The sequence below is a fragment of the Labrus mixtus genome, chromosome 2 (genome assembly GCF_963584025.1).
Source record: "Labrus mixtus chromosome 2, fLabMix1.1, whole genome shotgun sequence".
In the NCBI taxonomy this organism is placed as follows: domain Eukaryota; kingdom Metazoa; phylum Chordata; class Actinopteri; order Labriformes; family Labridae; genus Labrus; species Labrus mixtus.
The window spans coordinates 27683535-27711464 of record NC_083613.1 but is presented as its reverse complement, the minus strand read 5'-3'; the positions used below and the strand labels follow the sequence as shown (position 1 = coordinate 27711464).

The following is a 27930-nucleotide window of genomic DNA, read 5'->3' as shown; positions in this document are numbered from 1 at the left end:
CAATGAAAACATTTTCTCAGTCTCATTTTCATAAGGATTTGGACTTAAAAATAAGGATTTAACCTCAATCACTCATCTTCCTCTCATGTTCAGCATCTCATTTATTTCTTATATGGTTCCAAAAAGAAGATTTCCTCTCTTTTATTGAGAAAACTATAAATTTAGCCTAAACAACATTTGGGATCCATGTGAGTTGATGGTAAAAAAAAAAAAAAAAGTTTAGGACGACAGTGTGAATCCAAAACGTAGCCTATATAGCAATTAAGAGACTATATAGGCTCATATCAATCAATCAAACTTTATTTATACAGCACCTTTCAGACATATTAAATTGCAGTTCAAAGTGCTTAACAAGAGTGCAGAAAAGTTGCTGACAAAAAGTAGTTTGTAAAATCATTGAGAGACTAATGCACACCAATAAGAATTTAAAAAATATGTATAAAAATAAAATACAAATAAAATACGACACATAAAAGCAACAAGATATTAAAATAAATATTTAAAATTGTCGTAGGATAAAAAAGACAATACAGTAAGATTAGAGCTAGTTATCTGACCATGTCTCTACAAGTGGATATCCTTTACAGTCCCAAATGCACCTTTTTTTTTTGAATGAAATAATTTGAAGTTTTTGTCTTTTTTTTTTGGCTCGTCTCCCTATTGTGTTGCCTTACATAAAATACAGATAGGTGGGCTGGATTATTCTAGCCTATGTAGCCCCTAGGATATAAGGCTAAAATGAACATATGGAATGAAATGGTAGGTTATAAGCCTGCATGATGGGACAAGTTACTTTATCATTTATGCTTTTCATGGGGGGCTGTCTGCCTGTTAAGCCCACGTAAACAGGAGTTTCATTGATCCGCGTCGTTTTTTCTCCCCTCGGTTCTCACTCTCGTCCGGGCGGCAGGGTGATGAAGCAAACTGAAAATCGTCTCCTCAGCTCATGACAGACGCTACAGACTTTTTTTTTTTTTTTTCTATTATCACGAACAATCGGAGACCTAACATGAATTTGGCATTTCTTATTATAGTAGCCGCGCTGTGGACCGCGAACAGCGGCGTGTGTTACTCCAGCAGCGTCCCTTCATTCATCCTGCCTTTCACAGACTGCTTGCAGAGCCGTGGGAAAGACGCTTTCTACCGGGGAGCAATAGACGTCACCGAGTCCGGGAGCCGGTGCATGAACTGGACTGAGGTGACCGGCTTCACGGATCGCCACCCGGGCAAAGGAATAGGAGAGCACAATCACTGTCGCAACCCGGACGGCAGGATAAGACCCTGGTGCTTTTTCAGGAACCACAAAGGCAGAGTGGACTGGGGCTACTGCGACTGTAAACAAGGTAAACAAACAGGCCTGGACGCTCAAAACAACACTGTAATATAGGGATCAATGATTAAAAACATGTAGAATAATGACGAGAACAGTGCAAACTAGACTCCAGAAGCATTTCAAAAATCAAGACAGGAATATTGAGATAGATTAAGTAGGCTACATGCGGTTTATTTTAAAAAGAGGGTAGCTACTGTTTGCAATTTTCCTGCTCAATTTTTGTTCAACTCAGGAAGCCCACACTGAAGTAATTTAACAGGACACACCCTCATAGGTGTCAGTACAGTGTGCAGATGGTAAGTCTAAGCACATTTATTCTGTAATGAGTGCACAGGTATTTGCTTTAGGCCAGGTGTGTTTGGCAATAACACAGTCCAGAGATCAAAGGTGTTAAGAGTAGAAAGAAGTACATAAAACCTCTCCTCTCACATAACGATATGAGACATGGGAATCACAGCACTTCCTGTACACAGACTTGAAGTACTGGATGTTGCTAAAGACGAATACTGAAGATAAATTGGCCCTTCATCTCTGGATTGATGGAAGGTAGTTTGGTGAGAGAGTGGTGAAAGGGAAAGTGTGTGTGAGTTTTCCATCTGGCAAAAGAAGACCTGTGGTATTTTTAGCCTTGGAGTATGTTGGTATCATTTATAATTTATCTTTTGGTAATTGATACATGGAATTGACATATTCATTCAGTAATTGGAGATGTTCAGATTTTAAAAGCACTATGGGGGTTGCCTCATACAGTTTTTACATTTTCTGTATCTGCTGTACAAGACCACACACTAAACGTTGTCTGCAATATAAGATATAGGTTTGTTTGTTGCATATGTGTTGTACCCGCACATTCTCTGCTTGCATCAGAACTCCTCTATGATATAACACTAAAATAAATAAAGCTTTTGCCGCTTTTTAACATATACCCAAACCCACTGTACCCATGTCTTATACACATTCCTGCACACATTCGGAAACTTGTGAAACACTTGACCACTTTGATCAATTGTATGTCAGTGAGGCATGGGACAAAAAACAAGATTTCTAAAGAAAATATACTATGTGGTATATTTCCTCTTGAATTACAAACAGGTCGCTTCCACCCAGCTCCAAAGGAGCATCGAAGCTGCTCTCTGTGTGGCCTGGGGGAGGTGGAAAAGAAAATGCACTATTTGTTCCAGTGTCCATTAAATCACATTCTTAGATGTCAGCTTTTCCGCCAAATGTCAGAAGCTCGACTTGTCCTTTGTTTCTGATAATGACAGACTTCAGTCCCTGTTCACACTCAACATGTTTCAGAGATCCCTTTGTGTTAAATGTCTTTCATCTGTGCAAGAGTATGCTTTAGGTTTGATCTTTTGAAGTTACCGCTTCTTAAGCACCAGTCGGTGCTAATGCCTCAGGAGCATGATTGTGATAATACTTGGTTTGTCATTTTTTTGACATGTCATGCAATTTCTTTTGTTCTTTTTCTCTCATAATGTTGTCGCTTCTGTCTCGTTTGTTTTCTGGTGCCTTGTAAGCCCTTGCAGACACACCTGCTACTACTTCATCATGATGTGTTAATAAATGTAAATGTCACTATTAATATCTATAGTAATAATAAATAAATAATATCTGTATTTATAGTCACAGGACTTTATCTTTAGCATGAATTTACCATTTTTTTTGCTTTCCTTTCTCCGTGTGAAAAAAACTTTTGTCGCAAGGCCCTATTTGTTTAAATATTTTGATAATCTTCATCACATTTTTACTTTACATTGTGTCATCGGTTACCTCCCATTCGGCGCTAAAACTGATGTCTCTTTAAACATCTACTGTTCTCCAACCCTTTCTCTGTCCCAGGCTCTGTGCGTCTGCTAGGAGGCTGCTCCAAGCTCGATGGCAGGGTGGAAGTCTATCTGGGAGGAGAGTGGGGGTCTATCTGTAGCGATGATTGGGGCGACCAAGACGCTGTAGTGGTTTGTAGACAGCTGGGCAAGGGGTGAGAGAGCACGCACACATGCAAACACAAGAACTATCTGCTGCTCTCTGTCTGCCTCACCCTCTCCAATACATATTCAGACACAGGAAAAATATCCATCTGCCTTATGAATCAACAATGTAAAGCTGCCGTCAGAGGCCTGGCAGATGGTTAGGGTGTGATGGAAATTTGGTGGGAATGTAAGAGAATTTTCCTACACTTTAAGACTTACGCATGCATGCTCGCCACAGTCTTTGTACTTTTCTTAAGTGACCTCTGCATTCCAACCCCCCATTCCCTAGAGGTATTTAAATACCTTTAGTGCTCAGCTATTTACCTTGTTACGGACTCTCCTTTTGTCTCTGTCTGACACACATGCGGGAGTGTTTCTATTTGGTCTGGAATTATGACAAGAGCAACTCATTTGCTTGGTCAAAATTTGAACCTTTACAAAGAACATACACTGACAATAATCATTTGCTGGGGTATAGTCAGTTGCCAACGCATGTGATATTCCCTGGAGAACAGTGGCGTTCTGTGCACTCACTGCACATGTTGATGCTAACACCAGCGCTGGCATGCATGCTGACATGAACACATGCCTGTGTGTGTGCATGTTCACACAGGAGTCAATGCAAGTCCACAGCAGAAAGGAAACAGGGCAAATGTCAGCCATATGTCGGCTCAAATCGTTGGTGATGACTTACACATGCTCACTTATTGAAAGCTGTTGGGTGTGTAAAACGGACGACCATGTTGGCCCTGGATCATGACAACACAGATGGCTCAATGTTACCGCTAGTTTGCTAAAACAATCACTTCGCTATTTGTGCAGGACCCATCTCTGAATTCAAATGTCCAAACATAATATCAGTTTACTGTTTGATGTTGCAGGTTGAACAGGTTTTTCAAATGAGTAAAAAAAAAAAAACTTATTTTCTTATTTATTTACTTATTTATCCTTCCAGGATCTCAGGTAGTGCACGTGCAGTTCCTCTGTTTCGTCCAGGATTGGCCAAGCTTCATTGGAGAGCCATCCACTGCCAGGGAGATGAGCCAGACCTGCTCCAATGTCCAAAGACCAGCTGGAATGGAGGGGAGTGTTCTCTGGCTGCAGCCATCACCTGCACCCCGCAGCCATGTAAGCACTCCTCATGGTGAATGATGAGCCCTGTGTTGGAGGGATGGAGGTTAAGCATCAACACAAAGAAAGCTGATAACTATAACACCCCCTCTATGCTTGAAGAATTGTTTCTATTCATATGCAACATATATTTCAAAATGAAAAACATACCCTCAATTTTGTTTGCATCTATGGATTCAGTCAGAAGACCCATGAACTTTTGTTTTTGTGTGCGTGTGTGTTTCAGTGATAGTGTCACTCCCCATACGACTGGTTGGAGGCCAGTCAAGGTCAGAGGGCACAGTTGAGGTTTTCCATGCAGGGCAATGGGGTTCAATATGTGACGACCAATGGGACGACAGTGATGCAGAGGTGGTGTGTCGACAGCTAGGGCTTAGGTAAAACACACACACACACACACACACACTCACACACACAGACCCAAACACACATACACACACACACACAGGTGTTAATGCTGATATGTACAATAATTCCAACCAATAAGCAGCTGTGAGTATGAAATCAGAAGACAGAAGTGTGACAGAAAGATAGAGTGGGAAGCTGAGATGAGTTGATGTGGGTGTCCAGCCGTCTGTCTCTCCCTCTGTTTCCAAAAGTATGACAAGTATTCTTTCCATTTGGACACACAGAGAGAGGAGCGAGCAGTAAAGAACATCTGGGGGTCAGATAGTGAATCAGGCTCATTGTTCCTGCATGAATTCTAGGACCACAGAAATATGCATATTTAGCAACACTACACTCTCCCCGAATCTCTGGTGTGTATTTTCTGTGCATGCCACTGTGATGTTGATGTTGCAGTACTTATGTATGCACATTTGAGCATTGAAGGCGGTTTCTCCTAAATTGATTCCTATGACATCTATTTTGTAAGTCAGGGTCAGGCAGTACATCTGTTGTTAATTGATTCAGTTTTCCTGCAAACCAAACTTTGAATCGATTTTGAATCTTCTCTATTCTTTGTAGCGGCGTGGCCAGGGCATGGGGCCAGGCACATTTTGGCAAAGGTTCAGGACGTGTGTGGCTGGATGAGGTGCGGTGTACCGGCAATGAACTCACTCTGGAGCAGTGTCCCAAAAGTGGCTGGGGGGAACACAACTGTCTGCACTCCGAGGACGCAGGAGTGTCCTGCAACCCTCTTACAGGTACTACGACACCCCAATCAGCTTTAGCAATTCATCCGGTTAATAATATCACGATACGGTGATAAATGATATTTTGCAAGACAATCATATAACTAATGATACATCACAATATCTGATTAACAATGTCCTTCAACTTCTATTCAACTCTGTCTGACATTATCCTGCGCTCCCTTTCTTCTTCTACGATGCTGTTGTCTTCTTCGTCTTTGGCCAATTTTTTTTTTTTTTTTTTACGATACCCTCATTCGTGTCAGGAAGTGGTGACACAGTGAGTTGGATTTTTAAAAATGTAAAGATCATTATTTGGCACCAGCTATTTGATTATTGTATCATGAGTCAGGAGGACAATATATTGCAGTATGGATATTTTGTCCCACCCCTATTCAGTTCATTCACCCCATGGAGTGATTAAAAAAAAAAAATGTTTTAATTCAAACAAAGACCTTGAAAAAAACATTTTTAAATGTACCCTCAGGATTAACCTATTGTTCTGTCTGTCTGACTGTCTGCCTTTCTCCTTCCATCCAGATGGTACTGTTCGGCTAGCAGGGGGTTCAGGCAGCAACGAGGGACGTCTAGAAGTCTTCTACAGAGGTCAGTGGGGTACAGTGTGTGATGACGGCTGGACGGACTCTAACACACAAGTGGTGTGCAGACAACTTGGTTACAGGTAACGTGCCAGCAGACAGAGACAAGCCAATGAAAACAGACCCTTATAACTTAATCATAATCATTTTGAAAATGCAGTGCATGTCTACCTTCCAGATTAGGTGAGACTCTCCTCTCCGAAGGACTAGACATCACCCCGGTCCCACGCTTTGGGGTGGGGTCAGGTCCAATTCTTTTGGACGATGTGAGCTGCACAGGGAAGGAGCCCAGCCTAATACTGTGCAACAAGAGGGAGTGGCTCCGTCATGACTGCACACACCATGAAGACGTTAACATCGCGTGCAGCCCTGAACGCATCGGAGAAAGTCTTCCTGCTAGTAAGTAGTTCTCCTACTGTAAGACACATGAAGAAATGTTACATGTATAGCAGAGGAATCATGAATGCTGATAAAGGTACAATGTAACTGTGTAAAATGTATTCATTTGTTTAGATTTTTAAATGATTTCAACAATGTATGTTGGCAGTGCAAAAACAGCAGACTGAGGAAGAAGATAGGCCCGCGCACACTCTGCTCAAACGCCACCAAAAGTTTGAATTCATCACAATCACAAAGTTTCGACCAGAGGTCTTCTTCAGGTGATTTTCCAAAAATGAAGAAGACCTCTAAACATTGTGAGAACGTGTTGCGGACATATCTTCTTCCTCAGGTTTGGTTTGTCACACAATGAAAATGTGCTGTTTTCAAGTTAGTGAGTGCTTGTGTATGGGGTTTTGATACTCTTATTTTCACTCTTTATTAACAGAAGGGGATCCCATGAAAATGTCAACTTGGTTAAAGAGTTGAACTTAGGCTAGCACAAAAATATCAATCCATCAAAGTTATGCGTATTCCCCAGAAGTCCAAACTGATCATTTAAGGTGTGGTTTAGGCGTTAAGTTAATACATTCACTTCATCAGCTGTTGTTTGTAAGGTTTATATTAAATCTTATCGGAAAACGTGATTGTAGAACAACTTCAACTGAAATGACTTCTGTACAAGAATAATTATATCATTATCAATAAAAGCCTACACTGAGGACTGCTTTCTCTACACGCACATGTGCTTTATAGGCAGAGAAGAACAGGAAACCTGTACGATAAAAGTCTCTACGCTTTGTTCCTCGAACCTTATGAAAACGGGAAATTTATTCAAATCTGTCTCTGAGATCTTTGCCAAACTCAACCTGCAGTCGATTGGAGCTCGTCTTACTTAGGAGCGGAAACCCGGCCCTTTCTGTTAGACAGATAGAGGATGATGTCAGTCATGTTAACACTAACAGGCACAGCTGTTAGCTAGCTTAATAACAGCTTCTCTTGTATAGTCCTCATGATTAAACGGTCATTCTAACGACAGTGTAGCTCTGACATGGTTGACAGGTTACCACAACATCACATCAATTAGGATCAGCGTAAGGGCAAGGCTGCACTTCTTACACCTTTTGTGTGAAGAGCCAAAAGGGTTGAGTGAGAGGGAGGAAAGGGTTGTGCCACGAATAAACCTTGTGTTTATAGCCTCCAGCAATTAATACAGACATGCTTGGACAGAGCTGGGTGGAAGCATTTGTGGCTCAGGTTTCAGCTCATCTTGTATAACTGCTCAGTTCTCTGTCCTCTGTCTTGAGAGGTGAGATGTTGCAGCTTTAAAGTCTGATAACTCTGTTGAATGTCACTTAAAGGATGAATCCAGTTTTAAAGTGATTGCTTAGTTGAGTTTAGCGGGCTTATGTCGTTTGGCTAGAAGCGCAGGGACACTCTCAGCTCCACACGATAGAATGATGTCGTTACTGCAGAGTTTTTCTGTGTATGTGACTGTTTGTGTGTTTAAGTGTGGGACTAAATCCCCCCTTCCCCTCAACATGCCACGGGCAGATTGGTTTATGTTGTTTTTGGAAAAGGAGAAAAAGCAGATAAGCCAAGCTGGGCTTTGAACTCTCCCTCTCTCTCTCTCTTTTGCTCCCTTTCCCTCTTGCTCTCTCATTGTGAGTGACCATCACATTAGAGTTGCAATGCAATGTGTGTGTGAGTGTGTGTGTTTGTGTGTGTGTGTGTTTGTGTGTGTGTGTGTGTGTGTGTGTGTGTGTGTTTGTGTGTGTGTGTGTGTGTGTGTGTGTGTGTGAGGGAGAGAGAGAGAGAGAGAGAGAGACATTAAAACAGTGTTTGTGTTTCTAAGTGAGAGGACAAAGATGAGCATTTCCTCAATTGCCGTTACCACCAAATAAGCAAACATTCCCACAATTAACCCACGCTGTCTTCTTTCCCCCCTCCCACAATTCTTATGTTCTGCCCACACACAAGGTTTTGTCATTCCAGTCCACACAGTCACAGAGATACGCATTACAACAAACGCTTTTGCAACAAACCACTTTGTTAGTTATTAATGATCTTAGCAAAATCTGTCACTTGGCATGGATATAAACTTGCTCTGAAATGATCTACACAAAGTAAAGAGATTGGAATTCACTGAAATAAGAAAATTATGCTTGAGTGAACATGTCTGTATATCTGCGTGCTTAAAAATGATGATAGAGTGACTAAACTCATTTCTTTAAGAGAGAAAGAACAAGAGACAGAGCACTAGAGAGGAGAGGAAATCAAATAAATGAAAAATTCCCCCTCTGGAAATAGTCAGATTCAGACTTACAACACAGAGAGCATGGCAGCTACTTTGTGTCTTATATTGTGTCATTTTAGTCAGATACAGCCATGAAACTCTGGATTTCTCCATAATGAAGGCTGTCAGCGTTGTTTACCCGCGTGCTTGTGCTCGTGCATGAAGTGTACCGTGCCGAAGCACATCTCTCCGAAGTGTGCCAAAGCCAAGGAAGTGTACCGTGCCTGAGCACGATACGGAGCGGTCACACTGGTCAAACGAACTGGACTTTAGCGTTGAAGCGCGCTTGGGCGCGGTACGGATGGCCAGTGTGACCGTGCCCTAAGGTGTCCTGGTTACCTACCTTTTGTTTCTTCCATGTTAGTCTGGAAGATCAGGTTTGTGAGGGAATGTGGTATGTGTCATGTCTTTAAGTATTTCGACAATGAGGGGCTTTTTGTAGCTTCAGAGAACAGGAATAACTACGTGACAGCAGGGTGACGTGGAGTGACTGTTAATTGTGTCTGTGTGTAACCATCAGATGTTCCAGTAAGGCTTGTGGGAGGAGAGACCCCGAGGGAAGGCAGGGTGGAGCTCTATCTGGCAGGTCAATGGGGGACCGTGTGTGACGACGGATGGACTGACCATGACGCTGAGGTGGTTTGCCGACAGTTGGGATACAGGTGTGTGTTTCCGGCTTTAAAAAAACCTCTAAAAAAAAAAAAAAAAGAGACTGAGCGAGTCTACTCGAAAATACTTTTCTTCACACATGAGAAGACCTGTTTGTTTGGGGTAATTTCCCTCATCACATTTTTTATTTCATTTGGGGCACAGATAGCCCTGCTGTTTAGTCACGCCCCATGTCAACATATTTGTTTCCAAAAAGGTTGCAGAATAGCTCTCTGTAGTCTTGCATTGTGACCACGCTATACATCAAACTTTTAAGTGAATCCAGACTACCCGCTCTGTTTGCAAAAATCAATCACCACTTCCCATACTTGGCATGTGTCCTCCAGTACCCTCGCTCCCTCTTTCTGTGTCTGTCTTTCATCTCTCCATCTCTAAACCCTCCTCTGTTTTGAGTTTGCACCTCATCATGCACGTTTCAAGCTAACCAACAATGGAAAAAAAAAAAAACTGCAGTATGCTTAAAAGCATTCAAAATGACAGACAATTAATCTTTAAAACTCCACTCTCATGATCCTCTGGTGTGCTGCCAGTTGCCTTTATTAGAGGATTAAGCTGTGTCCTTTAGCAGAGCCAAGATAAACATCCAATTAAAGGACAAGCCAATCATGAAAATGACACTTTGACACAGTGACAGATACAGCCAGGGCATGTCAACTACCTCATCTGCTCCTCTCTGTGTCCCATTATCTTCTCCCTCTGAGACGTTGTCCTCTTTTCCAAAACAATGGCGAGGGAAAACTGTAGCGTAATAAACTCTCTTGTTTTCCCTCACATCACTCCTCTGCAAGGGAGACTCGTCTCTTAGCCACCTCATTTTTCTGTGACGCATCTGTCATGTACATGAGAGCCACATCTGGAGTGCATGAGCGTGAGAGAGGGAGACGAAGCGTGTTGCAGGCGTGTAGAATCCGTGTTAGGATCATCATTCTGTCTTGCATGAGGTGTGGTGAAAGGTCATTACATGCACAGCAGGCCCCCAAGGGTTGGAGGTCGCTATGGGTGTGATAAAAGAAAATATACGCAGCTACGCACACACTTTCACGCAAATCATATTCAAAGTCAACCGTTTGACCCAAAGTCACCCTGAATTAAGCTCTACATTTGGCTTTATTTTAGAGATAGGACAGTGGACAGAGTCAGAAATCAGGGAGAGAGAGGGGAACCACATGTGGGAAAGGAGCCACAGGTCGGATTCGAACCCGGGTCGCCCGCATTCAAGGACTTCATCCTCTGTACATGCGTAGACTAACCAGTAGGCTACTGGCAGAAATGGCTAGGCCACTGAAAGGCCCAGTGAATGGGCCCTCCCAGGAAATGATTTAAATCAACATATGCACATTCGATCAGTACTGTTAGCTGCTAGCCTCCTGGCTAACATGAACTCCCTCTGTATGGCTCCCATCAGCTTTTGGAGCTGACTGAAATAAGTTCTTTAACAATTTCTTGTTGGGGTCAAATGCCTGAGCCAGCTCCCTCCTTTTCTTCTTATTTTCTTTTCTGGCAGCCTAACTGCATGCAGGTCCTGCAATGGCTGTGCTAAATGTGACATACAGTAACTGGGCCTGTCTGGGCTTTTACTCATCTTGATGGCTTGTTAGAAGATCGTCCAAACTCTGACACCAGTTTGCTTCAGTGTGTGATTTGTTGCAGTCACCTTGGCTGCATCGTTTCTTCCATCCCCCCCATGAAATATTTTAAACGCATACTCTAACATTTAAAAATGTCCTTTCAGAATTTAATTTAAACGGACAGTACATGAAATATTATGTCTGAGAAAACACAAAACAATTTGGCTTTCCTTTCTAAGTTGAACATTCAGTGTCCAAAGTGGATCGTGTTTAATTTTTGACGGTTCAAATCTGTGCTGTCACACGAAGACGCCAAGCAGGCTTGTTGTCAGTCTCAAGGCTTATTTCCATGAGACTTGTACGTATACCCTTTGCATGCTGAGTACTGCTCAGGGAGCTACATGAGACACAAGTACACAAAGCTAGATGTCTCAAAGAGAGACATGAGATTCCCTTTGGAATCAGTGGGGAAGTGAGACCTGCCATCCATCAAACCCCAGGGATGCAACATGAGATCCCTCAGGTCAGTTATCTATCAATCTTGATTGGAGTGACAGTTTCAGCCGATACAGGCTCACATACACAGCCACAGCTCACAGGCCCCTGTGTGTTAGCTGTGTGCTAATTAAAGTCAGAGGTGAGATAGTGATACAAATACTCTTGTTAGATTGTGACCGAGGTTTGACCTGATTTGTGTCACAGCCAGAGAATGTCATACCATTACATCTATGCTATCATGTTATCAGAAACTCTATATGCCTGTACATACACATACAGAGAGAAAGATGTAACCGCTCAGCCTTCAACAATTGACTCTTTTATTTGTGACATACTGTAAAGGTTATTAACGAAATGTAAAAAAAAAACAATTAGTCAAGTAAATAATAGAGTTGAAATAATTTTTTCACAATCATTTAAAGTAAATTAATGCATACAAAACAGATAACTTATTCCTAATTCAATAGCACAGCTTCTAAAGAAAGAAAAATCTAAGTTTTGGGAGTAGGGTAAATTGACCACCCTCCATCGCCTGCAAGTTGAGTTGAGTTTTTTGTTGTTGTTTTTTTTAAAGAAAAATGTAGTTATTACATCTGAGGCTCCTCTGAGTACGTTATTAAATTGTTGTGTCCGTAAAGTAACTCAGGTCAGCCAGCGGTGTCTCAATGTTTCGAGATCCCAGCTTGCAGCTCCTTTGAGCAGGGAGCACTGACTTGTGCAGGGTTGGACCTGAAGTTTGTGTGCACACATGAATGAAGAGCATTTGTTTACCTCTTGTGCCTTCACTGGTCACATCAAATGTTAACAAACACAAGTATATGATACAACAAATACATCTTCTAAGCTTGATTCTTCAAGGACTCAAAACAGTACAGAGGCTATAGCCAAAGTCACAATTTAAAGCATTTTTTAAAATTGCAAACAAACATCTGCACAAAGAAAACAATGAGCTACACAAGTCCCACCTCTGGAAAGGCAAATAGCTAAACAATAGTCAAAGATTTTGGGGTGAAACCCGTGGTGGCCAATAAGATTTCAAGGGGGGCCCATGCCACCCCTGGTCACCTCTCTGGACACGCCCCTGCCTGTGAAGAAGTTTTGTCTTTTGTCAATGTTGGCGCCCCCCCCCCCCCGTGGACAAACCAGTACATCTTATATCTTTGCGGATCTTGTTCTCTACACCTGTATTCAGAGTTTTCAGTGAAAGGAATCGCATGCTGCCTCCTTGCGACAGTCAAATGTTTCATTCACTGTGAATATTTCTGTGGAAAATCTTCTATCTTTGATGATATCGTTTTTTGATAGTTTCCGATGAAGCATCAAGATTCATTTCAGTCTTTTTCATGACTCCTGTGAGGAGTTTGAAAACAAAAAGAAACTGAGCATTTTGTGTCTTTGGGGACCCAAGACGTTTCTATGTTTATATTTGATCATTGAATTCCAGTGACTCTTTAAGACTCTGTTGTATTCCCTCGCTTTTCTTATGACATTTAAATATTTCTAGATTAGTTTTGTTCATTCTCTTTTTGTTGCTTTGAGTTTGTTTCTATCTCACTTTTTTTTTATTACTTGAATGCTTTATTGTAAAACACTTTGTAAGCAACAGTTCTGTATAATTAAACCCTTTTTATTATTTTGACAGGCCTTACACATTTCCAGGTTAATATCGTTCAGAAGGCAATGACAGTGAATTCTCTCTTTTGCCTCTTGTCCGCCCTCTCCAGTGGAGCCTCGAAGGCCCGTGTGATGGCATACTTCGGGGAGGGGACGGGGCCAATCCACGTGGACAATGTGAAGTGTAGCGGCGAGGAGCGCTCTTTGGCGGACTGCATCAAACAGGCACCCGGCACACATAACTGTCGCCATAGTGAGGATGCCGGGGTCATTTGTGACTATGGTGAATCACAGCCCGGCTACAAAGAAGTCAAAGGTGCCACAGGTCTGTTTTTTCGTAAGTGTTACTCTGAGAAAGAAAGAAAAAAAGCTCCTGTGATTTATCTGTAGCCTGGATTCCACTAGAGCATGTTTAGCAAACATTTCCAGTGTGATATACGCTCTGGAAAAGTAATGACAAACAGAAACTGAAGAAAATGTAGAGGTAAGTTAAAGAGCGAGGAGAGCAGGGAGGACTTCAATGTGTGTGTATATATCCAGATGGTAAAATGAGAGAAGGTTGTTATTGCTTCACCCTGTCTGTCACACATCACGTCAGACTCACACTAAGCTATCCGTTACCGGCACATATGCTATTCCTTCACACACACTGATGAAAGTCAAACCAGTGCAGGAGGGTGCTTTGTCTCCTCAGTATGATAAATTACAGCTTCTGAAAAAGTACTTAACCTCAGTTTGCAGACCTCAACATCACACACACGCAGCCTATGAAAACCATCACTCATTTATTCAATTTGCTTTATTTGGAGGATGAATCCCAGGCTTTTATTTCTGTTCAGTCAGTCTTAAATATTTAATAAGAGCAACATCCGAGACGTAATGTGTGGTTTTGCAATCATCGCCCTCCCTCAAACTCTCACATATACACACCCAAACGGTTCCCCTTTTGTCTCTGTCAGATCCTGACAACTCAATTTGTGGTCTGCGGCTCAAACACACTCGCCAGCGACGAATCATAGGAGGAGAGAACTCTCTGAGGTAAGCTGGAAGAGACAGAAGGGATTAATAATGGTACAGAGAACGCCTGCCAAAGACATATAGAATGAAACCAGTTGGAAGCATTTTCAAGTTAGATTGAAAACAGCTGATCTGAGAATACAGGCAAAGATATACACGACAGGGATGTGTACTACCTGCAAACATGAACATCCACAGTATGTGGTGAAGTGAAAGTATGCGAGTATAAAGAGTCGGAATGTTGGCGTCTAATTTGTGAGTCACAGTGATGATTTACAAGAGAAACACGTACACAGAAGACGTCTGGAATTAAAAAGGAATGTCTTGTGGTTATGTGTGTGTGGGTGTTTCCAGCTTGCTTACACCTGCTGCACGTAAACTAGTTCTGCTAGCTTTGTTTCCGATCTTATGTCCTTTAAAAGTATGTGTATGTGTGCTGCGTGCTGTGCTCTTTATTGTCCATAAATGTGTCTTCATTTATATATATATATATATATATATATATATATTTATATTTCTTTTCAAAGTTGCCAGAGTGTTAAAATGTTAAGAGTTTAAGTTTGTTAAATGCATGTGATGCAGAAGTTGTAAAATCGACAAGTAATCGTGTCTAATAATCCTGATCTCAGTATCAATCCAAAACACTGTGATTATGATTTTTTGCCATAATGGAGCAGTCCTGATCAACATAATGATCGAGGTGTGGCTACCATACCATGAAGACTTTGTTCTAAAGTCAAATTTAGTCAAATGTCGTTCCTTTTGTAGCATTGCAAAAAAAAAAAAAAAGAAGCATTCATTTGCTTTTAAATGCTATAGACTGGATTCTGTGTCTACACTTTCATTTCAGGTTATTTGTGCACTTACACACAGTAACTGCACTCGTGTGTTTGTGTTCCTGTCTGTAGGGGCGGCTGGCCATGGCAGGCAGCAATACGTCTGCGAGGGTCTCGTGGAGACGGGAGGTTGGTGTGTGGAGCGACTGTAATCGACACCTGCTGGGTCCTCACCTCTGCACACTGCTTCAAGAGGTCAAACATACAAACTTACACGTACACACTAAAGTAGAGCGTCTTTGTGTCACACTTTGTGTTGCCGTGTACCAGTAATCTATTTTTAGCTGCAGAAGGCAGGAGCACAGACTTACTTCATCTCACTTTCATCTGGGCTGATGGCCTCCACATGGTGCCGCCATCTTGGAATCGATCACCTAATGCATACAGCAGAGAAGGCGGTGGGAAGGCTAATGCAAAGAAAAAGAAATGAATTGAACAGAGAGCCAACATGAGAAAGTAGGGGGTTTAGGGATCACTTGCCCTGGAGTCTGCTTTGGATCTTGATGCATTAGCTGTAAGGTTTGAAGGCTGTATTTAAAGTGAAACATTTTTCAATTGTGTCACTGGGTATTGTTTTTAATGTTCGGGTTTCCTAGTCAAACCAGAAGTCTTTGCAGACTCCAGCAGCTCAAGCCTTTCAAATCCTGATGTTTCCGCATTAAAGAGAGGAAAAGCTCATTCACTAAATCCTCACTTGTGCCATTGCGCAAGACATTCCCAGGCCCCTTCCACTGCCGGAGGTGTACTCCTTAATACAAGAACCTCGTCCTCTGCACTGTAACTCATCACACACAGGAAACACATCTGTGCAGCCCTGCAAATTAAAACCGCTCAGGATGTAGAAATCAGGAGCTCTCAGACTGAGTAATGCAAACACTGCGACCAGTTTGCCACAGGTGTGATTGCACAAAGGACTCATCAGTTTAACTTGACTGGTACTTCAACTGAAGTTATTTAAAACCACACAAAGGAGTTGTAATTTCAACAGATGATCTGCCAAGGTAAATAAACAATGGGTGTTATCCATTCAAGGTCATGTTCTAAGAATAATAATAATGATAATAAAAATAACTTGATTTATATAGCACCTTTTAAAAACACAGGTTTATAAAGTGCTTTGACAAACAAGAACAAAGCAAACTAAACCAACCACAGAAGAACATAAACAACAGCAAGAACATAACAGATGCAAAATACTAAAAATAATTAAATACAATTCAACAGAAAAGAACCCAAAGTGCACGATACCCAACAGACATACAGTATATAACCCGACCATCACAAGAACCATGATAAGAACCCAACAACACGAGCTGAGACCAAGAGGAACCAAAGATTTAAAAAGATGTAAGAAACTAAAAGAGATAAAAGCAAATAAAAAGATAACAGCAATAAGAAGGTAAGAGCAGTAAAAGAAATAGAAACAAGTGGTTAAAGGATCAAAAAACCCAAAACTATAATATTAATAAAAATACAAAGTAAATAATATGTTATGACGCATGCTCACACCTAGGAGCCTCAGGCCTGTTGTGTGGGTGTTCTTTTTAGACTTGTTGATCCTTTGGTCGCAGTCTGTTTGATGACATAGTGTAGACAAGTATTCTGCTGACTGCTGCAGATTGGCAATTTATACAAGACACACGCGGCACAATACATTTGACTGTTGTGACAGACTATTCTTTGTGATTAATGTTTATTATCAAGATGATGTAACACACAACTACACAGGGCTGGGTATATTGGGTATATACTGGGTATATTTAGTTTTTAAGATTTATTGATATATTTTCAAATGAGATAAAGAGTAGAAAAATATCTTGTATATATCGATATGGTTTATGTCACTTTAAAGTATTGTTATACGTTTCTTCCGTAGAGCCGCCAGTTCACCTGTTTCTCCTCTCTCTGTCTGATCCTCATCACCCTGCTCCACTTCTCTGCCTCACTGAGCAAAACTTCAAAAAAACATGCAGGAAAGGAAAACCAATATATCCATTCTATTTCATTTAAGGATCATTTTTACAATACAATACTTTATTGTCCCCCAGGGGGAAATTTGTATCACAGCTTTGCAGCTTTGTACGGTTGGTACACATAAAGAAAACATACAACACATGAAGAAACACATAACAAAGAAGGGGCCGGTCAGCGTGGAAGCTTGTTTAGGGGACAAAGCTCTTTTTGAAGTGTGCCCTCTTCCAAGTCAGGGTTCTGTATCTAAGAAAAGAGTGGATTGAGTGGGTGAGAGGGGTCCTGGGCTATAGTGAGTGCTCTGTGAGTCAGGGCTCTGTAGTGGAGTTGTGAGAGGTTTTAGATAGGTAAGCCTATGATTTCCGAAGCACTATTTGTGATACGGGTGAGTTTACTTTAGTTTGTAACAGTGAGCATGTTGAAGAAACATGTAAAGGAGGATGGGTTGGATGATTTTGTTACTCAGAAAGTAACAGGAGGGGAGGTGAGACAGACAGGGCTCGGAGTTTCCGTATGGACTAAAGTCTTTGCGGGCAGCGTTTATGAGTGTCGGCCGTGTGTTGAAAGTTAAGTTTATTGTCATGGGTGAGTCCAAGATATTTGAAGGAGCTGACCATTTCGACAGTTTCGTTGTTAATGTATGTGAGGTTATGGACTGTATGTGGGTTTTCAGCTCATTTTTCATGCGCATGTTGACGTTGTGGAGCAGGCTGTCAATCAAAGTGTCGGTGTGACATTCCGACCATGTGGATTTGACTTTGTTTTTGTTATTTCTTTACAGAAAGAATATCGAGATATGTATTCTGCATCCCCGTTCTGCTAAAAAAAATATCGAGATATGACTCTTGGTCCGTATCGCCCCGCCCTACAACTCCACACCACATCATAAGAAACAACAGAGATCATGAAATCATCGTGAAGCTTCCTGTAAAAAAATGTTTTATCAAAGACATTCCGAGAAAGTGAGAAAGGTCATGTCGTCGTTCTTTCATTGGTCAGATATCAGCTATGGTAGCTTGAGCTATGACAGCTTTGAAAAGTAATTTGCTGCATGCTGCCAGAGCATGCAGACCAAGATAGAGACTTCCGACTACACAGTGTCACCTTTCTTTTACAGCAACTGAAATATTACACACATAGAAACACACACGCTGACGGAAAAACAGGCGCAGACGAAGCACGCAGCACGCAGCACAATACTCTCGATTATCTTGTTTTCATGATCATTGGCAGCCAAAATCCTGGCCAAAGCCAAAGTCCTAACCATGATTTCATTAAGAAATGAAGCCTTTGAAAGGTGGCAATGAGGGGAAGAACAAGTATTTTATCTAAGAAGGATTTATGGAAGGTCCAAAAAAGTGTGAACTAGTTGTCACTAGTTCTGTTGGACAAAAATAAACACTCAAATAAAATGTCACTTTCTCTCTCTCTCTCTCTCTCTCTCTCTCTCTCTCTCTCTATTTCTCTCTCTCGCTCTATTTCTCTCCCTAGACACCACACACACACACACACACACACACACACACACACACACACACACACACACACACACACACACACACACTTAAAACAAACAAACAAATCAACTAACTCACTCCCAGTAACATAATACACAGAAAACACACAAACATGTTGGTGTGCCTACATCTACTTGTTCAAATTTGCAACACAGATGGTTTGAGCGTGACACATGAGGTGACATGATCATATTACATTATTCCAAAACTACAATTTCCGATTAGTAGGCCCATCAAAATTTGACCTTAGGCCAGTGGTCACATGCTGTCAATGCATTAAACCTATTTATACCTTTGAGCTGTACAGCTGGGGGCTTGCCAACTGTAACAGAACGCCAGCAGTTTTTTCAGATGCTTTTAGCAACAACAACAACAACAATGTTAAGATAACTTGGGTGTGACTGCATGCCATAATCTTGTGCCAGTCCTTAATAGATTTGTACAACAGCGTCATTCAGTCTGGAGCTCAAAACCTGTGGGCCATTGTGCATGTGTGTGCATGTGTGTTAATGGTTATGTACTGTACTCTACTTAGAAGACTTGTCAGCAGTGTCTCCGCTCTGCCAGGAAGGCTGTAACATTCCCAGGTCAGGAGATCTTTCCGGAAACACTCCACCAGTTGTAACTGGACACAGCGGCTTGGCTCGATCAAAAGGCCTCCTTCTTTCACTCCTCTCTTCATCCTTCTCCTCCCTCGCTCCATTGACTTTAATTCAGCCATTGTCCCAGACTCCCCCTTCTCCTCTCCTCTTCCTCTTCCCAGCTTCTTGCGGATAAAGCCAAACATCTTAGGCGTGGAAACCCCTTCAGTAGCCTATGATTCAGATGAAAGTACAAGTACATGGGGCGCTGGTGGTGCAGCGGTTAGTGCTCGCGCCCCATGTATGGAGGCTGTAGTCCTCCAAGTGGGCGGCCCAGGTTCCCCTCTCTCTCTCTCTCTCTGTCTCCCCCTGATTTCCGACTCTATCCACTGTCCTATCTGTCGAATAAAGGCACAAATGGCCGAAGACTAAATCTTTTAAAAAACAAAAAAATTACAAGTACAAATGTATTTGTTGTTATTGTCTTTCCTTTATTTATTCTAATTTATTCTTCACAGTTATTATTGCTTAAGTGTTTAATGTAACCATAAATGCACTTTGAATGTATTGTGTTGCAGAGAGATGGGCACAGAGGAGGTTTGAAAAGATAATACTTAGCCTACTGATTAGCAAAGCTCCTAAAGAATAACAACAAAACCCCTCAAAATCTAAAGTACTCGCTGGCGAAAAGAACAGATTTCATGACTGCATGGTCTGAATGTAACATCATGGTATTTTTCCAGCTGTAGAACAACTACTGGTGATCTAACCCCTACCGGAGCTCTTAATTTTATTGCTCATATTTTATGTATAAAGAAGAGTGATCCTTCACACATGCACACACCCTCTAATGGCCCCTGTGGCCCTTCTCTCTGTTTCTCTCTGCAGGTATGGAAACAGCACCAAGCAGTATAAAGTCAGAGTGGGCGACTACCACTCGCTTGTCCCCGAAGAGTACGAGGAGGAGTACGCCGTCGATCAGATCGTCCTTCACCCAAGCTACCACTCCCAGAGCAACGATTACGATCTGGCCTTGGTCCGTCTGTCACCAGGAGCAGTGGGCCACATGCCGGGAGAGTGCGTGTCATTCAGCAGACATGTTCTTCCTGCCTGCCTGCCCATGAGGAAAGAGAGAGTGCTCAAGCAAGCCAGCAACTGTCACATCACCGGCTGGGGTGACACAGGTGAGGGTGTGTTGTGTGTTTGTGTCACAGGGGAGATAATAGAGTGACCCTGGATGCTTCACACAATCACATTTAGATATTGGTTTCCATTTTATATACAATTGAAAACAATTCTCAATTCTCAAAAAAGCACTGAAACGCACCAGATTGAGTTGGCAGACATGTCCCTCTGACATCATGCTCAGGGCGAGCAGCTCACATTCTTCTTCAATGTTTTTCTGCTTTATATGAGGTTTCAAATCCTACAAATGTAGCAAATAAGACAAATGTATAGCCCTCCAGTACTTCTCAATTGATAACCATCAAAAACAACCAGTAGTGAAAACTAGGGCGACATTTGGCCTGATTTCAAGTAAAAACAACATAGTTTGAGAAGCAGTTAGCTAACGTTAGACATTAGCGTACAGTCAACTAAGCTAAGCTTTTCATATTGTCACAAGAAATTTCTAGCTAAAGGTCATGAAGACAAGCTAACAGTTATGTTACTGTAATAAATCTTACCCTTAAGCTAGTAGTTGGCTTATTGCCAACATTAGCATAATTAGCTGGGTTTTTTTTAGCTGTATTTTCAAAGCACTCGTTGTCTCTCCAGATTTTGACCACTCATTGTTTATTTATTTTTTTACTTGGGATCAATTGAGATGCTTTCAAATGATCAGAACTTGTTAGATTCCAGTTGATACATAGATGGGGTTTATTGGGTTTGTGTTTATGAACTATAAATACAGCTGTTTGATGTTGTGAGCCTCTCAATGGCCCTCTGTGTATAGAAGGGTTAATAAACACAAGAAAAGGAGAATGTTGTCAATAATTTGGCTTTATCTGGTCCCGTTGGAGTCTTCCTATATCAATTATTATCATTTATTTTTTAAAGTTTTTTTGGGGGGGCTTTTTGCCTTTATTGGATAGGATAGCTGAAGAGCAAAGGGAAATGTTGGGGAGGAAAGTGAGGGTGTTGAAATGCAGCAAGGTCGGATTTGAACCCACAGCCGCTGCAATGAGGACTACAGCCTCTATACACGGGGCACGCAACAAAACCGCTATCGGTGTCCTCCACACCAATTATTTTTCAGCTGAAATCTAGAGGAGAATCTTCCACCAGCTTTTGCACTTGTCTGACGTATGTGTCCGTACACTTGACTGAGTAAGCGACGCACATCTGTTAGCGATCTGTAAATTACATGCTGATGTCATTAATCATAACAACACAGTCACTAAGGGCTAGACAATGTCACAGTACATGCTTATGTCAAAAACATGTACTCCCTCTTGAGGGACCAGTGTATCATATTCCCTTTATAACTGCATGTGTATCGGAGAGAGTGCTTTCATTTGTTTCTGTAAGTGTTTTGACAACACAAGCTATTTACAGCGCCTGTGATGCAGGGAAAGGCTGTTTCATTAAGGGTGAGAAGTCTGGTTTGTACAGCTGTTTGTTTTTGGCTGTCTGCCACTCTGACATCACAAAAATACATGCAGGCTAATATTGCACAGAAAAACAGACTTAAGCTGCCATGCAAAGTAAATATGAATGTTTGCCCCTGAAGAGAGGCTGGAACTAAAGCCTCCCATAGATTTCTTTTGTCATCTTTTCCAAAGTAAAGAGAGAAAAAGATGTACGATAGGAACCTTCATTGAATGAAAAACAACAACAACAAATCTTAGATTTGACCAGAAATAAACAAAAGCAGGTGACTCAGTGGAGAAACATGGAGGCGTAACAGAGGCAAAATATTTTTACTGCCTAATTTAGTTTGTCAGAATGTTTTCATATAAAGACAAAAAGTAGCTAAAGGTTAAAGGTTGTCGTTATTTTTTGCAGATATTTTCTCCTAAACGGACGTCAATTAAAGGTTTGGTCCGATGATGGCGGTAGCTGAACTGTCAGAAAGTGATAAGGTTTAACAATGACTAAATCAATCCAGATATTTCTCTTTAAATCAAAGCTGGCAACAAGCATGGTCAAAACAAAACTACTCAATTATTCAAAGGCTGCAGACAATATGAGAGGCAGCTAATAAAAGAAGCATTGAGGCTCCGAAGTAAAATCTGTTTTTCAGCCTGCAGTTTCACAGGTTGTCAATCTACCAGTCTCTGACATTTGTCACATATAAACTTAGATGCTCAAACATACCACTCATTCTAACTCATCCCCCTCTTTCTCAGGTCGCTCATACTCCAAGACCCTGCAGCAGGCCCCCCTCTCCTTACTCCCCCGGCGTCACTGCCAGCAGCACTTCCAAGGAGCCTTCACAAGCCGCATGCTCTGCGCCGGCAGCATCCAGCCGGAGAGGCGGGTGGACAGTTGTCGTGGCGACAGTGGAGGTCCGTTGGTGTGCGAGCGCCCAGGAGGGGGTTGGGTGGTTTATGGGGTGACGTCCTGGGGCCATGCCTGCAGGACACAACAGTCCCCCGGCGTCTATACCAGAGTCTCTGCCTTCAGCTCCTGGATACACAAAGTCATCGGACATGGTGGCGAAAAGAGAGGGGGCATTGAAAGGTGAAACACTAATCACAGTTCACATGGGATCAGAGTGGATTACTCTCAAGACTGGCACGATAACTGACACAACAACATATTTCAGACATGAATACCTGATGCGTGTGACTCTGTTATTTCAGTCGTATAAACTGACTGTCAAAGCGAGAGGACAAGGAAACAAAACGTTTTCCCGTACAACCTTTTTTTTTTTTTTTTTTTTCTTTGTAGAGAGGAGTGCTATTCTGTTCACTCACCTGAGTCATTAGCACTTATTTGAACGATTTCATCTTGAAAGCTGCAAGATTATAAATGATGTTAACTCTCAAATTAAAAAAATGTCATTACTATCTTTTTGTTGCGACTGCACATGAAACTACAATGTCTTCCTTTCTGTTTTCAGTGCTTACTCTTGTTGTAAGGTTATATTATTATTTATGCTGTGAATCGTGGGATTACACTTGTTGAAAAAGGGGACCATAGTATCCAACATAAAGCATGCACTCCTGCATACACAATGAGTATTGATAGACATGAATTTGCAGATTTGCACTAAAACCCCTCTCTATGTACTTAATGCATGGTGTCCAGTGATTTTGTGTTTAATATTATCGTCATAGTAACATCTGCCAAAGTCAAATATATGCTCTTACACTTCATTTCATACTTGTTTATGGAATGTTTCTTCATTGTGACCTTTGTTTTACTGTGTTCAATGCAGATTTGATGTCTTAGGAATAACTCAGGCGTTGATGGTGTATTATCCAATCAGTATTAGTCCTTGTCTCGGCGCTGCTTGACATTTGCAGAGGAAAGAAGGGACTATAGTGTCTCTGAATCAAAGCACAAGACAGCATTTTTAGGTGTTGATTTGTCTTATAGACACTTTTGATTCATGTTGTGTGATGGTTTGTCCAGGGAGACAATCTGGTTCACTTGAAAAAAGAAAACAGCCACTACACTGCCTTTTTTTTATTTGGTCATGACTGACTGTGGTGTTTAAATGTACTGTAACATCTCTTCATAAACTTTGATTTTGTAAAAATGAAAGAGTTTTGTGTGTAATCATTACATTCTTCAAACCATTGCATCATAATGGGCGTATGCAGCTCTCTTAAAACCAGTTTGGTGCATATTTGTTGTTCTGAGTGTTTCTTTCATTGGAATTAGAGGATCTGTCATTCCCACACAGCAGCAGACCTGAAATACTTCCAGTGACAGCAGCTGGAACTGAAGTCTTTCAGGTTTGTTCCTGACCACAAACTGTCAAAGTGAGCACCGACATGTCAGACAATGTGTACACACACACACACACTCACACAGCAACAAACACTGTCTTCAGGAATGGCAGCCCTTTTCTCAGTCGTCCTCATCGAGTCTGTAAACACTTCCTGTTGACTCAACACTCATTTGAGAACAGGGACAACTGTTACAACGAGAAGCTGCAAGGAATCATTGCAAAGACCACTAAACTCTTTCATGTGTTTGTCTTATTTAAATATGTGTGATTTAAAAAGAAAAAGACGGCTCGTGCTGTTATCGACGTTTTGAAAATTCCAGATTATTTGTGCAGCACGTTTAAAACAGCCTCAGCTGACCAACGTGCTGCACAGAGAAAGTGTTACAACAAAAGCAAACAAAGAAAGACTTTTTTAAAAATCAAATATTGGATTTTTTAAAGCTTATTTCAAAGGCCAGGTTAAAAGGTTGGGTATTGAGTTGTGCTTTTGAATGAATTGAATGAGTTAGCGTCTCTGATGATGAGAGGCCTGCCACTGAGAAGGCACAGTCGCCTCTGAGTTTCCGTTGAGCTCGAGGAAGACGAGGAGAGACTGCTCAGAGGACCTTAAAAGGGATTCAAAGTTTTGATGAATAAAAGGAGTGACTTAAAAAACAAGTTATAGCATTTTAAAATGGATTCTAAAGGTAGTCAAGTGAAGGCAGGCGAGTACAGGAGTGATGTGCTCCCGTTTTACTTGTACCTGTTAAATATCTGGCAGCAGCGTTTTGTACATACTGCAGACGTGAGAGGGAGGACTGACTGACTCCCATATAGAGGGAGCTGCAGTAGTCCAGGCGAGACGTAATAAAAGCACGTTTCACTAGGTCTTAGGTTCGTAGTTAGAGGAAGCAGCCTTTGACCACAGAGTTTATTTGTTTGTGGAATTTGAAGGTTGAGTCACGCCAAGATTTATAGCAGAGGGTTTTACTTAAGATGACAGTGGGCCAAGTTTTTGGGGGCAAACAGAACTACCTCAGTTTTCTGTTCATGTAGTTTAAACAAGGTTTTGTGCCATCCATTTTTTAAATGTCTTTGAAGCAGTCGAGCAGTGTTTTGTAAGTTATAAAGTTGTAGTGGTTGTGTAGATGTTGTTTGTGTATGTACCAAAGACGTTAAGAGACTACAGATGTAAATAGGCTTAGAGCTACCTCTGGCTACAGCTACTGTCCCTGTCAAAATAAACAAATAAACACATAAATGAATAAAATAAGCTTGACAAATAAACTTGACTTGACTTTGTAGTTGAAGGTAATCAATTTTTCGGGATAGATGGAAATTCATTGGCAGAAAAATCTAAATCTCTAGTATCTAGTGATCTTTAATGATTTAAGTTTATTTTACTTACTGACTGTCACATCGTATGTGTGTGAAAGCATACAGTACAACGATAATCATGGTGCATTACCACCATTTACAGACCATCTCTAAACTTTAAGCGTTCATTCAGCTGATTGAAGTGACACAGCAGTTTGAAATGTATTCAACATGCCGTTGCTGTTTGTCGCACACATGAATACAGTGCTGATCCCAGAATTCAAAGCATGCTCAAAGGGGGTTTTTCTTGGGGTTAACCTGTGTCCTTCTCAACTGTCATACCTAAATTCCTGAGAACTGTTTTCAAACAAGAACGCAGTTGTCCATATTGTCTAATAGCACCCTCCTGTGGTCATTTTCACACACTACAGATCTTTGGAAGTCATTGAGCACCGTGACATGAACCAGGATATTATGTGTAAAACATGATCAAAACAGATTTCAGTGTAATCAAATGTAAACAGTAAAATGTTTATTGAATATATCTTGTCTTGTGTTTCCTTCTATGTATTCTGATTTTTATTCATTTAATGTTTCTATCAAATGATTCAACTCATGAAGATTATAAAGAAGACACTTTGCATGAACATACAGGATAAATAAAGACACCAGAGTCTATTGGCCTCAGTTGTCTTTTTTCAATTTTCTCTCCCAGCCGAACCTCTTACCTCTAACCAGTTTGGGATATCTGGTGTCACCAGAGGTGGAGCAGAACAGAAGGTCTCATTATACATGGATAATTTATTTCTGCTCGTATCTGTTTCCATCCCTTTAACTCTGGCAACACTTGGGAAAAGCAGTTGGGAAAGATCTGAGGAAGATGATTAAACCTGAATGAGAGTGATCTCATGCACATCAAATTGGCTGCTAGAAACCCCCTCCCCCGACCAGCTGCTTTTGAAGCTTTATAGATTTGGGATTTGTGTTTCTTTCAGACCAATTATGTCTAGATCAGCAACCCTTGAGTGATTGTTTGTCTTGAGCAAAAGCAGCCATTTTCCAAACAATAATATAAAAAGCTATAATCTTAACTGCTTTTCATAATACAGATATAGATAAGGCTTATTTTTGTCAACACTGAATATGTTTAATAACTAAATGTACTTACATTTCTCTTAAAAATGGCCCAACCACTACATATGATGTATTTTTATCTTATTAATCAAGAGTTTAGTCTATGCAGTATCAACCAAATAACATCACACCCATGATATCATGTCCAAAAATGTGCTTTTTCACAGATAGCAGAGCAGTTTTGGTTAAAATAATGCTTTGCAGCTAACACCCGCCCCCGTGGACTCTGCAGGAAAGATCGGAGCCTGATTTCAAAGAACATAACTTGAATACCTGAAATCACTCAGTTACTTCTGCCTCCTTTCAAAGACACCAGGCTGGTGCAGGGTTTAAGCTAATGCAGCTAAAGATAAATGAGTATATGTCAGATTTTATCTGTACCACCATACAGGTTTTTAAGTGTCTATCTTAGCTTAAAATATCAAATAACGTTTGTTTTAACATACTCATCCTGTGTGACATTCCTGCGCTGTGAACCTGTCCTGCATGCATTCCTGCCACACTGGTATTTGTCACTATTGATTTATTATTAAGCAGTGCAGTCCTCCGTTCTGGATGCTTCTGCTTAGACCACCAAGGCATAAATCTGATGACGAGATGTCATTGCTCATGTCGTGACCTGTTTCTCTGGTAATGTCAAAGCTCTCCATCACATTTATAGGGAAGTAACCGTCAATAGCTCGACAATCATTCTACCTGGCAGCCCTTACTGCATGTTATTCCAGCACTTTCAAACATCCTCTTACATTGCTCACAGACTACCACCCTACCTGTTCCCTCAGGTCATCAAGTGAAGGTGTGTTAGTCATACCAAGAACTAGATCAAAGTCCGGAGAGGGGGCCTTTAGTTACTGTGCTCCTTCTCTCTGGAACAAACTGCCTGTTGAGCTGAGGTCCATCGCAAACTGTCTCTACTTTTAAACTAAAAACCTATCTATTCTCCCAAGCATACGAATAGTTACTGTGTGTGTATGTAAATATTATCCCTTGTGTCATTGGTTGTATGTGCAGTTTGTCTTTTTTGTGTTTCATTGCTATGTGATGTCTCTGATGTGCATTGGATGTGCGCCTTAAAAAAAGGTGATTTCTGTATCTTATTAATGATTGTTTAAATAACAGTTTTTTTCTTCCATTCCTGTGTTTGAGTCATCGAAGTAAAGCACACCCAGAATCGCCCCTGCTATTCACACGGGCTATTCAAAGATGGCACGTGCTCTGTACATTTCTTCGTCACCCAGAATGGTGAAATGTCCTGGTTTTTAGGCTTGAACACGTTTGTATAGGAGGTAAGCTGATGGGGACTATTGCAATACGTGACAGACATGAATTCTTCACACATCTCACTGTCATGTGTGACAAAAAGCCCATTGTTACAAAGACTGTGGGACTCTATGCTCAGCTGAAGGTGTGTCCCTGCACAACATGTGTCGCTTGGCATGGAAGAACACAAAAAAAAAAAAAAAACAGCTCATGATGTCAG

The 27930-nt window shown here is 41.3% G+C and overlaps 1 protein-coding gene across 7 annotated transcripts; it reads left to right on the top strand.

The window, feature by feature from the left end:
• Nucleotides 1-737: 737 nt before the first annotated feature.
• On the top strand, nucleotides 738-23730 carry prss12 (serine protease 12). Of its 7 annotated transcripts, none has more exons than XM_061059759.1 (13): nucleotides 738-1343; nucleotides 3179-3317; nucleotides 4265-4437; nucleotides 4667-4817; nucleotides 5407-5585; nucleotides 6114-6255; nucleotides 6333-6571; nucleotides 9367-9508; nucleotides 13306-13511; nucleotides 14155-14233; nucleotides 15121-15243; nucleotides 20006-20301; nucleotides 22468-23730. In XM_061059759.1, exons 1-13 carry the CDS (start codon nucleotides 947-949, stop codon nucleotides 22803-22805), a joined length of 2604 nt encoding a protein of 867 aa, XP_060915742.1. In that variant the 5' UTR covers nucleotides 738-946; the 3' UTR covers nucleotides 22806-23730. The 7 variants fall into 7 exon arrangements, with proteins under 7 accessions (XP_060915742.1, XP_060915725.1, XP_060915715.1 ...); XM_061059742.1 differs by having other exon boundaries at nucleotides 739-1343; nucleotides 13306-13520; XM_061059732.1 differs by having other exon boundaries at nucleotides 740-1343; nucleotides 13306-13532.
• The last annotated feature ends 4200 nt before the right edge of the window (nucleotides 23731-27930 follow it).